The 13,165-nt window shown below is 41.5% G+C and overlaps 1 protein-coding gene across 2 annotated transcripts in view; it reads right to left on the bottom strand.

Annotated features, from left to right (window-relative positions):
• The window catches only part of sik2b (salt-inducible kinase 2b), a 38,254-nt gene that overhangs the window by 7,401 nt on the left and 17,688 nt on the right, over positions 1–13,165 (bottom strand). For both annotated transcript variants that reach the window (XM_026368034.1, XM_026368044.1), the window contains exons 5-11: positions 8,016–8,140; positions 7,572–7,695; positions 4,572–4,798; positions 3,878–4,030; positions 3,295–3,453; positions 1,333–1,564; positions 938–1,231 (exon numbers count right to left, since the gene is read on the bottom strand). In XM_026368034.1, coding sequence (XP_026223819.1) covers positions 938–1,231; positions 1,333–1,564; positions 3,295–3,453; positions 3,878–4,030; positions 4,572–4,798; positions 7,572–7,695; positions 8,016–8,140 — 1,314 coding nt within the window. The remainder of the gene's footprint in view (positions 1–937; positions 1,232–1,332; positions 1,565–3,294; positions 3,454–3,877; positions 4,031–4,571; positions 4,799–7,571; positions 7,696–8,015; positions 8,141–13,165) is intronic.

Below are 13,165 nucleotides of genomic sequence, written 5' to 3'. Positions count from 1 at the left end.
GAGAGAGAGAGAGAGAGAGAGAGAGAGAGAGAGAAAAGGGGGAAGAAAGAGAGATATGTGGGCTGAAACCTTCAAATATCCATCTGTGATTCATAATGTGAATCATCACCATTGTAGTCATTAGAGGGATGGGAGAGGATGAGAGAAGGAAGGGAGAGGAGGAAGGGATGGGAAAAAAGTGTGTGAAAGAGAGGAGGGGAACAAATGAGAGGGTGGGAATGAGGCACCTTGTATCTGGAAAGGAGTACATATATGTACATATATTTAGACACACACGCACACTGTATGCGTGTGTATAGTGTGTGCTTATGTAAAAGGGTGTGAGGGAGCAGCTGCAGCACGGGCGTTGCATCTGTCATGAGACTCGGGGCTCTTACTCTTGACTGGTGCTGTAGTGCTGTGTGGATCCTAGAGCCTCAGACAGATGCACTATGACACTTTATACATCAAGTTTTCTGCAGCTTGTAGTGACTGAGCTTAAGGAGAGATATTGAGCCTGACATTTAGTTGACACTTAAATATAACTTATCAGTGACTTTAGACAGTGATTTTCTATATGCCACTAAATGTCTCACTAAAAGTCTCAAGAAGTTGTCTGAACCTCACCATTCAGCTGTGTAGGTAATATAGCAATAGACATAGTAATAAGAATTGTCTTGTGACTGCATTGCATTGAGCTTTCTAACAGTTCTGCATCAATTTAAGACTTTAATTCATTAAAATTATTAATTGAAACAATTGGACAATTCAGCTCAAGTTTAATTCTATTTTTTCTTGGAATTTTTAACATTTTCACAAACATTTAGGCAAGAAAGTAAATTACTTAAGACATTTAAATGCCTTTATTGAGGAACCTGAATTTAGTGGCGAGGGCATAAAGTGAAGAATGACTGGATATAAAGAAAAGAAAGGACAAGTTAACATTGGTAGTTCTGACCTTGGGTGAGGGAGGTGTCAGAGGCACGGCGTCCTTCTCTGAAGCTGATGGGTGAGCGGTTGTGTGTCTCCCTGTGTTGGGAAGTTAGGGCAGCCATTGCAGGGTTGGCAGGCCGAGCACTCAAGAAAGGCGTAGGGGTGATGCCAGGGGGAGAACTGTTGGCGGGTACCACTTCGCTGAGAGAGGGGGCATCCTCCAGCAGACCAAGGTCACTGTGCATTGAGCCCATATCATGGCCAATATCCGAGTCCACGCTACCCATGGAAGGGTTGTGGCCTAGAGTGAACAGTTTACCTGCGGGACACATTTTTTAATTAAACTCAGACGTGATCAAGACAAACTCAGTTTTTCATGTGTGTGATAGACAGCGTGTGTTTGATCAGGTGAAGCCATACCTTGGTTTGAAGGGCCTGGCTGGTTAGTGACCTCAGACAAGGTGTGTCGCCGTTGGCCGAACCGTGACGTCTGAAAGGCTGAGAGCAGGTGTGGCGGATCGTCCTCTGTGTCGGGCTCCTCAGTCTCAATGCCCTCATCAATCGACGTCTCCATCATGTTGCTAGGCGTTGAAGTGGAAGACTTACGGAGGACAGTGGGAGGAGGGAGGGGGTCCAGCAGGCAGCCATTCACCTAGATGGAGGGAGAGATAGAAGAGACAGAAGGGGAGAACGGTGACCTTGCATTCAATATTGACTTAGTCAGAAAGACAACAAGTACACACTAAAAAATGCAGACACATTCACATTTAGATGATCAAAAGATTTGTTGGTAAAATCAGGCACAACACACACAAATCCATCATTTATACTAGACCACTTGGATACAAGTGGTCGACCACCATGCTTAAATGAGGGCTCATTAGTTAGTCTCCTTCCTATTTTTCCTCCACTCATCACAGTTGGTCTCATACTGGGAGTGTGTGTGTACATACAGCGTGCAGGCCTGTGTGTGTTGGCGTGGAGGTGGAGGGTGGGGATAAAGGAATGCTCGGCCAGGAAGTGAAAGCTTTGACTGAAAGTACTGTGTGACTGACACACACAGACATAAAATCTCTCTCTTTCGCTTTCTCTCTCTCTCTCTCACAGACACACACACACACAGACACCCACACACACACCCAAAGATCATCTGCATGAGTTGCTACAGTTACCAGAAAGCCCGGTGCTGGTCTAGAAACTTTGACCAATTTCCCATCTGCTTTGTGTAGTGTGCTGGGATAGGAATGCTGTTACTCAACCAGCGCGCGCACACACACACACACACACACACACACACACACACACACACACACACACACACACACACACACACACACACACACACACACACACACACACACACACACACACACACAGGGGAACTGATATTGAGAAACAGAACGTGAAAAAGGGTGGGGGTAATAAGGCAAGAGAGACATTAAAGCAAAGAAAAGAACAGAGAGAAGAAGTTGAATGGAAGTTGAAAAAGGCAAAAAAGAACAGGGGGAGGAAAGAGAAAGCCAAGGGCTAAAATTGAAAAGATGAGCTGTTGGCTGATTGGTAGGAAGTCAAAGCAGCAAGATCGCTGGAGCAGCGCTGCAGCTTCCTGTCCATGTGTGTTCACTCAGCTCTGCATTAGGTCACATCATCATCACAGGATCGCTTACATAACCAGGCTCCATTCACGCAGATAACGCACATGCTGCCTCTCTCTCTCTCTGCTCTGCTTGCTATACACATGCACGCACGCACAGAATAAGTGCGTACACATCACTCTATATTGGAGTCAGGCGAGGGGGGGGTGGAAAAGAAATCTTGAAGAATGATACAGCATGCATGTGTATGTGTTTGTGACTAGGTGTGTGTGTGTTTTACGCCAATGGTGTCTGGGTTCTGTAATAGTTGGTCAGCTCAACAACAGGCCTGGAGGAAAAGGTTGGTTGTTGGCACAGATAAACAGAGAAAGAGGAGAGCACTGTGTCTGTGTGTGTCTATGAGCCATGCAGGACAGGCAGCTGTCCTGTCTGATGGGAATGCTGATTGGTTATATAAAAGAACAAGTTAGCTGCACTCTGGCAGGTTGACAAGTGCTGATGCTTGAAACCTCAACTGCATGCACACACAAACACACTACTGATGCTTATCAAAGCAAATCACTGTCAAGCTTATCGGGATAATTTTTCAGGACATACTTGTGCAAGCTTAGAATGACCGTAATAACTACATCCTGCAGTTTTTGGAATCTTGAAAAAGCAAAATGTCGTATGTGAGTGAGCTGTCATGTGAGGAGAGAGGACGAACAGGCAAACACAGAGAACACACAAACAGAAAGACTTCCTTGTCCTTGAAGCCTTAGCCTGTCTTTACTTGTATTGGACCTACTTTGGGTGTGCTGACATCCTCCACCATAAAATTCTGCTCCAGGGCACATGCTGTCTGAGGGAAGGTGAAAGCCTCAGAGGAGGCTTGGGGCACAGCTGGAGAGCGCAGCAGACGAACGCCCTGGGGTAGCAAACCCACCTGGGCTGAACCACTGGTTGACTGCATGGTGGGAGAAAAAAGCAGACAGTAAGATTTTTTGATATCACATCAAAAACCCTTCTCCAATTTACAGGTAATACTTGGCAACATCCTTGAGAATACTTCAATTACAACATCTGCAGCCAGATCGTACATTTTAAGGGAAATGAAAGAGCTATTGTCCAGTGTCAGAAAAGACGATGGGCAAAGAAAAGGATATAATGAATAATGTAAGTGAGGGAGACACATTAAGATCGAGGCTGGGTGAATAAGACTGCAAGAGAGCTAGTGAAGACCTGGCTGGATAAATAAATGAGTGTATCTGCTCATTTGTTTGTCTCTGGGTGCAGGTGTGAATAACGAAGCTTTGATCAAAGACACACAAAGGATAATCTTTGTGCACGTTGTTCAGAACCCCCTCGTGGACCTTAAACCCTGTGGTCACCTTAACGACAGTCTGTTCAGCGATGGTGCTGGGTCGTCGCTGCCGGGCGTCAAGCCTCTGTTCGACAGGGAAGCTGCACCGATGTGCCTTGAGCCGTTCCACCAGCAGGTAGTAGATAGCAGCAAAGTGGTTGTAGCTTTTGTTCTGCAGAGACTAGAGGATGACAGACAACATAAATGGTGGCATCTGTAATTGACGTTATTACTTTCCTTTCTTGAATGACTTAATTGTGACAGCACTTAAGATAAGCTGAGATAATTCTTTAATTATCCCTGAGTGAAATTGGGTTATTGCAGCAGCTGGTGAACAGAGTATACTGTAGATAAGAATACAATACGTGGAATGTACTGAAAGAAAAGGCAGCACATAGAATATAGTGCACGTACACTGCAGCATCTTCATTACACTGATAGAGAGCTTGAAAAGGCTTTAGACCAGGTGTAGCCAATCCTGGTCCTCCATCGACCTTTACACAGTTAAGTATGGACTAAAGGTCAACATGTGTTCAATTAGTGAATTCATATACGTTGCTTTCATTTTCCAGTCAGGACAAATATGTATATTTACATATGACCATGAGATTTGCAGTATAATTTCGTAATTTACAAGTTTTATTTCATCACCTTTAAATCTCACCCCTTCACGTCCCTCTTGCATAGATAAAGCTAACCTCTTTCTCCACATCAGTCCTCACCTCTATAGTCTTGTGTTGGTCGATGCCAAGGCTGTGCATCAGACGAAGGACCTGTTCGCTGTACTCTCCCACGCCAGCGTCACCTTCAGCAGACAGAGGCTGCTGATACAGGACAGGCCTCTGCACTGGAACATCAAGAGTCATCCACTTGTGCTCCTTGATCTGGGCCAGAGACAGACGCTTTGATGGGTCCAGGACCAACATCCTGCGGATCAGGTGCTCACAGTCTGTAAGGGATGGAAAGAACAACCATAGGTGTGACAAGGTTTTTATATATACTTTTAAAAAAACAAGATGATGTTTTAGCACACTAAGCATTTCTTGTATAAGCTCTAATGAAGCAAACTAAGCCTTGCAGTGTTATGTCCTCAAAGTATCCCAAATGAATTGGGGCAGAATTAACACTCAAGAGCTTAAATCTGCTAAATCCTTTTCTTAGTTTCTTCTGCCATCACATCTGAACAGCATGACTACACCGTTTTTTTACTTTCCTTCCCTCCTAATGAGCACTCCTCACCTCTAGTTAGTGGCTAGATGAGTTTGACGTCAGACACAGCTGGGTTCTTAACAAGATTACAGCTCCCCTGGCTGTGATGCTTTGACCTGCTTGCACCCCTACTGCCTGCGCTGAATTCCTGGCTGCCACACGGCATCCCTACCCATATACCCTGCTGCTATAGTCTTAAAGCAAAACAGGTGTGTTTTTAAAAGACTCTGCAGTTCGTCACTATTGCCTTGATCTTTGATGATTCCTTTATCGGAATACATTTTTTTAACTGAATGATTCTTATTTGAAGAGCACATAAACATCTCAGATATGAAACACACTTTACAGATTTGTCATTTATGGTAAATATTCTTCCTGTTTAGCAAGTCCACAAAGAGTTGAAATCAATTTTCTACACACAACCTTCTGCAGGTCACCTTCCTTCATTACACTACTACTTGTGTCCACAGATATACTGTCTCGTGTCACACAGTTTGGAAAAAGACCTCAATGGTTCATAACAGACAGCTCAAGGACGTGGCTGTACATTCTTCCCAGCTGCCCTGCTGATATAACGTCTGCTTACATCATTTTTTTTTTTACCTCGTGCCTGGAGGTTCAGCCAACTCTTTTTCCCCCCATTATGTGCATAAACACTGTGCTCTTTAGTGCACTTTTACCCAGTATTGTGGCAGCTTAACAATTTTATGCAGCTGCTAGTTACACAAAACTATTTGTTTGACCCAGAAGTTACTCAGTTTCTGCCAGTTGCTCCAGCCGTGTTTATAGCAACAGTTGAAGCTAAGCACATTTTTTAAAAACTACTAACCACCAGGGAAGGCTGGAATATGTAAAGAGGCCGACAGTGTAGCTCGCTGGCGGAGCGGCTGACTGACACACTGTTCTGAGCCAATACATTACACCACCATGACTTAACCACAGAACCATGCCAGTTAACACTTGCAATCTCCCAGTGGTGTAGAGTTTCACTAAGTCCCCCCCAGTGAAGGAGAACAGCACTGTGTTGCAAGAAGCTGAAGAGCAGAGAGCAGGTATTGAGGACACCGAGCTTAAAACTAACATATTTTTACCAGTATAAATAATCTAACCATCATGCATGACTGTGAACATGACTTTACAGAGATTTAGAATGAAATGCAACACAATCACCTATCAAACATCATTTATTTATTTAATATAATTCAGGATGTAGTGCTTTTACCATTGTTCACTGAATATTTTGGTTTGATAAACCTTGTAATGGGATTTAAAAAAAGATTTATACCATTTAATAAATTTTATGCTTTGCAATTAGTTTTAGATGGAAGAATCACGTATGTAAGGTTGAACATACACAGATAAAAGATGCAAAGTCAGGTTGGTTGTATGTTGGTTTGATAACATGGCTGATACTATGCTCTTCTGGTCTACCAGGCCAATGCAATATGCAACATCAGGGGAGACATAATACAAAATCTACTGTAGCTATCAGTAAGTTGGGAGTAGACCACAACAGTCACAACAGTGCTGAGATGTTCTAGTGAGAGTTTATTGTGTGGTGCTAGGCTGTGTGGTGTACCACAGCGCTGGCCGGTGAGAGGAACGAGAGGAGATGAGATGGACTGTTTCTGGATGAAGAAATCAGCACACTCTGTTCTCTATCTTCAGGGAACAGGGCTGGACTGGGGGTGGGGAGGCGGGTTTGAGTCTCAGTCTGGTCACAGAGCTGACATTACACTCCTACCTTCCCCTTACATTTTAATTGCTAAGGGTTCTTAACAGAAAAAAAAAGGAAAATAAAAAAAGAAAAAAAAGAAATTGACTCTCACCACACCCCCTGTGGAGAAAATGGAATGAGATGGGATACGACGAAGCAAAACAAGAGAAACAGGAAAAGCTGCAGGTGGACAGGGATATGTCTCACAGATAGTGAGCATGAGTCAGATAGACTTACAGATAGACAAGGTCTCTTCAGAGAGACAGACATGCAAGCTGCTGGAAGGTTTCACTGGCGCTTCACCAGGTTACATAAACAGCTCCAGCTCTGGACTTAATCTGCTGCTGGTTAGCTAGCACATTCGCTAAGAGCAGGGCTGCTCAAAAACAGTTAGCCAGTCTGACTCACTCTGCAGCCTGCATGCATGTACATACATGCTGACAAATGTTACAGAGGACAATGAGTGTCTCCTGCTGCATCCCCGTCAAATGATTGAATGATTGTCAATGACTCTGTTGTCTGGTTGCAGTCACAATAGAGTCTGCCAACAAACTTTAAACAATAAGGTGACTTAGATAGGAAAGTGGGATTTATTTGTCAGAGCGACAGTGTCCCTCAAAGGAATTTTTGTCTCCATTTGAATGCATACCATGTAAAAAAGACTCGAAGGTATCTCAAAAATAAGCTGCATGGGTGTAAATTTACAGGAACCTGAGCTATTATGAGGGGTGACATTTGGCCCAGTCTCCCATCTTATTTTGTGTCCAATATCTCAGAGAGAATGAGCCACTATTACCTTCAGTCATGAAGTAGGGGATGCGAAATCTTCCCTCTAGGACTCTCTGTCGGAGCACAGGCAGAGTGGGCCCGTCAAAGGGCAAAGCACCACACACCAGCACGTACAGCACCACCCCCATACTCTGGAAACATGAAATGATGCACACACACAGAGAACAGGAGCTAGAAACAATCAGTCAATCAATCAGACATGAGGAAATAAATAAATAAATCTAAGCTTATTGTTTGCATTTGCAAACTTGCATGATGTACATACAAATGGAAGGTTCTTTACACAAATATAGTAATATGGTAGGTGACTAAGAACAGCGGAGAATAAACTATGCAGTTCAGTAATCCAGAATGTACTTATGTTATCTGAAATATAATGCATCACTGTATGTAACACTTTACTAAATAGAATGTGGTACAGCTGTTTTCTTTATGCAATAAGTCATCTTACCCAGATGTCCAGCTGTGGGCCCTCATACTGTTGTCCCTCAAAAACTTCTGGAGCAGCATAAGGCGGGCTGCCGCACCATGTGGCCAGAGGTTCCCCAGGCTGGAAGAAGTTCCCAAATCCAAAATCTACAAATGATAAAACACAAGTAGGTGATGGGTGGCTTGAAAGAAACATTCAAAAAGAGGTTTGTTAAACAACAAAAAATGAAGTCTTGTGACTGTAAAACAGGAACAGTTTAGGAACATGGTGAACAAGTACAGTAAAGCTGCGGTGATTCATGTACTGAAGTGGTGTGTGAAGTACACAAACAAAATGTCCAGAGCCAAAGCTGGGTAATGTCTTATGACATTTTGTATGCGTCTCTATGCAGGTAATGTCACATTTACAGTGGCAAGAAAAAGTATGTGAACCTTTTGAAATTTCATAGGTTTCTGCAATAATTTTCTACATCATGAAAACATCATCCCATTTGTAATTCTCAAGTGTATCAAAAAAATCTTCAGGATAATGTGAGACTGTACGTCAGCTAAAACTCTGTAGAAGTTATGTGATGCTACTGGACAATGACCCAAAACACACAACAGAATGGCTTCATGTAGCTACAGCTACAGGAAGAACCTGGTTGAGGTTATTGCTACCAATGGAGGGTGGGGTCAACCAGTAATTAATTCCAAGGGTTCACATACTTTTCCCACTATCACTATGAGGTTTTTATCAATAAATGGAAGATCTGAATTTTTATGCGTTATCATTTTAGGCACATTATATTTGTTAATACTCTAGACTTAGATAAGGATCAGATCACATTTTATGCAGAAAACCATCAAATCAAATACTTTTTCTTGCTACTGTACACATATTTGCACACTGACGAAATGGACCTTCGTATGAGGTAACCCCCTCTGGAGACTGACATGAGGTCAACAATGCTGTGCTCTGACTGGATACCTGTAAGTCTTGATTTTATTCTTCCGACGAGTCAGACAAAGAAGCCCAACTTTTCCCTTGCACAAATACACACAAACACACAACTCGGGGAACTTCATGGCTGCCTTTCATTAAAATCTAACTAAAGATTGCAGTAATATCAGCCAAATCACACAGAGCCAAGACGCATGCCTGCTATCACTCAGCCAACCCTTTTATTCTATTCGTTCATATCATTCCCCCTCCCTTTCGTCTAACCTCCCTCCTTCTCAAACCTTCACCAGTAAATGATCCTTTGTCTCCTCTCCTTGTTTGTTTTTACAAGAATTGATACTAGTGCCTGCTCACTTCCAGTGCTGAAATGATTAATCCATTTGTGAATCAACAGAAATTAACCAGTGACTATTTTTATAGTGATTATAAATTATAGTCTTTCATCAGAAATAAATCTGCAACATTTGAAACAACATTTAAATGGATTCTTATTATTGTAAACAGAAGCTCATGTGCAAGTACGCAGTCATCTTTGAACGTTTTAAGACAATTCATGAATACCTGATAGAACAGTTAACAAATAATAATCCCATACTAAGTTACAGCTACAGAAACAAAATCCGAATCACTTAACCCTCCACCCCCACCCTTTTTCCATAATTTGAAACAGTTATATAAACAGAAAAAATGTATTGCAAAACAACAATAAATAACACTGATAAAAAAAGGGCTTACATAATGAGGCTGGAGGTGATGTGGGTTCACACACACACACACACACACACACACACACACACACACACACACACACACTAAGCAGCATGAGAGCAAGGCAGAATGAATGTGGAACAAATTCCTTTTTGCTTGCTCTGCAATATGATTCTCTAAAATGAACAGGGAATATGTCACATTCAGACTGACAAGCACAGGCACACAACTTTGCATAGAGCTGCATTTCCTAGATCACAGGGTATCGCCATATTACTTGTTTTGCTAACTCTAAAATTCAAAGATAAGACAGTTTACAAAAGTATAAAGAGAGACAAGCAGCTGAACCTCACATTCAAGGAGCTGCAAACATTTTCCCTTTATAATTATCTAAATGTCAGCTCATTTTTTAAACTTAATATTCCGGGGTGTGCAGGCATCTGGAGACCTTTTGAAGACATAAAATGTAATATGACAACAATTCCAGTTTGTGTGCTTCACTGCTGTTCTCTATCACCTCTAACATCCACATTCAAATACATAAAATGAGAAAGAAAAAAAAAACTGATGTGGACAATAGCAATGAGGAAGACCTACACTGCAGACTGTATTTTGACTGTACAGATAAGAAAAGGACAAGCAGATTCTAGTTCAATGGGAAACGCATGTAGGAATGACTTTTGATGTCTGTGCAGTGCAAACTATGCAGGCTCTGCATATGTGAGTGTATTTATTCATTTAATTGCTGCAGTGCAGGTAGTGGTAGGTGTAGCTAACACAAAGTGGAACTTAAGGCAGCATGAATTTATTACAAGTATGTTTACTGTCTGATGCTGCTGCGAAGGTGAGATGCGTGATGCAGGCAGAGCGGAGCAGAGCAGAGCAGTTGGTTTACCGTCAGAAGCTGTGACCCATTTCATGGAGCTGAATACTGAGCAGACTGGTTGACGTCAAACACTCCAGTACGCTGCAGGCTACTAACAGCACTTACAGCTGAAACGGATGGGCGGGGTGTGTGTGTGTCGTACAACACTATTAACATAAAATTAGCCTAAACATGTCACACTGGAATACACTCTCGCTAACAGCTCATTAAACTATCTGTGCATGTTTGATTAGGATGGGAATATAAGTGATATCATTCTGCAGTAAGAAAATAGCATCCAACTGTCAAAAATGTGTTGTTTGTAACAACAACAAATGAGAATTGATACGGCTATGGCAGAAGATTTTCTTTTGTTGTGCCTTCTTGTGTCTGCCCTTCTCTCTCGTTTGTTATCACCTGAAATCTTTGTCTTTTAAAACAGATATAAACATATTTATATTATTCAACAGCTTTGCTCAGGTGGAATAAGGTGTTAGCCATTAACCTCTGATCACTGGTCAGAAATAACAATTAGGTTTTTTACCCAAATTGTACCTTTTCAATGACGCTTATTTAATGACTCAAAGAAATACAGTGGCAAGAAAAAGTATGTACCGCTTTTGGAATTTTATGGTTTTCAGCATTTATCATAAAATGTGATCTGATCTTTATCTAAATCAAGAGAATTAACAAATATAATGTGCCTAAAGTAATAACACATTATTGGCCCCCATTGGCAGACCTGCTCATCGTTCGGAAGGATTTCTAGCCCATTCTTCCCGCAGAACTGCTTTAGCTCATATTCTTTGGACGTCTCATGTGTTTGGCTCTCCTAAGTCGTTCCGTAGCATCTCTATTGGGTTGTTGAGGTCTGGGCTCTGACTTGGCCACTCTAAAAGGTGGATTTTGTTCATTAGGTCATTGTCCTGTAGCATTGCCCAACGTCTACAGAGTTTCAGCTGACATACAGACATTCTCACATTATCCTGAACAATTTTTTGATACACTTGGGAATTCATCTTCCCCCCAATCACTGCAAGCTGGCCAGGACCTGATGCATCAAAGCAGGTCCAAATCATGATGTTTCCTCCACCATACTTTGCGATTGGGAGGATGTTTTTCTGATGATATGCAGTGCCCTTTTACACCAGATGTAGTGTATTGTGTTTTTTCCAAATAGTTCAATCTTAGTTTTATCAGTCCACAAAACATTTTGCCAATACTGCTGTGAAGTGTCAATGTGTTCTTTGTGCTGTAATTATTCCAATGGTTCACTTTTTTCCACTATCAATATTTTGATTTTTATGGTTTTTTTGATTGTTTTACTAATTGATTGTTTACTAATAAGATAATTTTTATTTATGTTATTAGTTTAGGCACATTGAATTTGTTAATACTCTTGACTTAGACAAAGATCAGATCACATTTTATGACAAAGTAATGCAGAGAACCATGAAATTTCCATGGAAGTTCTTGCCACTGTATATAAGATTAAAAAAAAAACAAAAAACAAGTTGTTCAGGGATTTAAAAAGGTCACATTATGTTGCAACTTCCCTGTTAGGATTATTGGTGTCCAAATTAAATGCCAAAGTTCTAAAATATGAGCTGTACGCATGTAGAAGACACACACAACACATCTCTTGTCTCCGTCTGCTCTGTTGTGACACTTTCCCGAGCTTTCCAGAAACTTTCTCTGGACTCCCAACAGTCCTACATACGAACATCGTCAGTTGATATGCGCAGGTTTGCTGGGAACTTTTACCACCCCGCTGCTCGGCGCACTAGCAGGCTGGCCGATTAGAACAGATTGAGCTCAGGGTGAGGGGGGCCTTAAAAACACAGGAGGTAAAACAAAGCGTTTCAGATAGAGCTACAACATGTAGGCTCATTATAAGAAAACTGACAATGACATTTTTTGGAATGGTAAATCATCTAAAACTATTTTAGCAAAGACCACGAATAAAAGAAATCTACCCTAAATTATGCATAACATGGCTTCTTGTAAGACTGCTTGACGTAATCAAAAGCACCAGAACTGTTACTAAATGGGCCTTGAAATGAACAGATTTTGAAGTCAGTGGGAAGGTTGAATACTTGATTTATTAAGGTTTCTCATTACCTTTTTGCAAAAATCCTGCATATCAAGTAAATTGATAATCCAGACAAACATAATGCTAAACCACAAAGGCTGCTACCACACTCGCTTGTGTGTTACTTCTCCTGCTCCTTCCATCCCATTCAATTTGTCAACTCAAACCTAAAGTGGCTGTTTGAAGTGAACACATGAAGGGCATTCCCGCTGCTGTTGTCCCCCTCTCCTTTACAGCCACCATGAGTGACCTTTCTTTGACTGACCACAGGTTAAGCTTCATACGGACTGACCAGAGGTGGCCTTTAGAAAGCAGGTAGGCATCAGTGGCCTGTAGAAAAAACCCACAGGCATAGGTACTCTGTCTGAACATGTATTTAACATTATATATATAATAGTACTACTGACACAATTAGTTTATAAAAGATTAAGAAACAGGAAATAAAATGACTATTTTAAAAATTAACAGATTTTTTTTGTATGCACCAAGATAAAGATCTGGGTTATTACTAATCTTGTAGCACAATAATAATGCAAAATAATAATATAAAACAAATATAAACAC

Source organism: Anabas testudineus, chromosome 13, assembly GCF_900324465.2.
Source record: "Anabas testudineus chromosome 13, fAnaTes1.2, whole genome shotgun sequence".
Lineage (NCBI taxonomy): Eukaryota > Metazoa > Chordata > Actinopteri > Anabantiformes > Anabantidae > Anabas > Anabas testudineus.
This window is presented reverse-complemented; position numbering and strand designations above follow the sequence as displayed.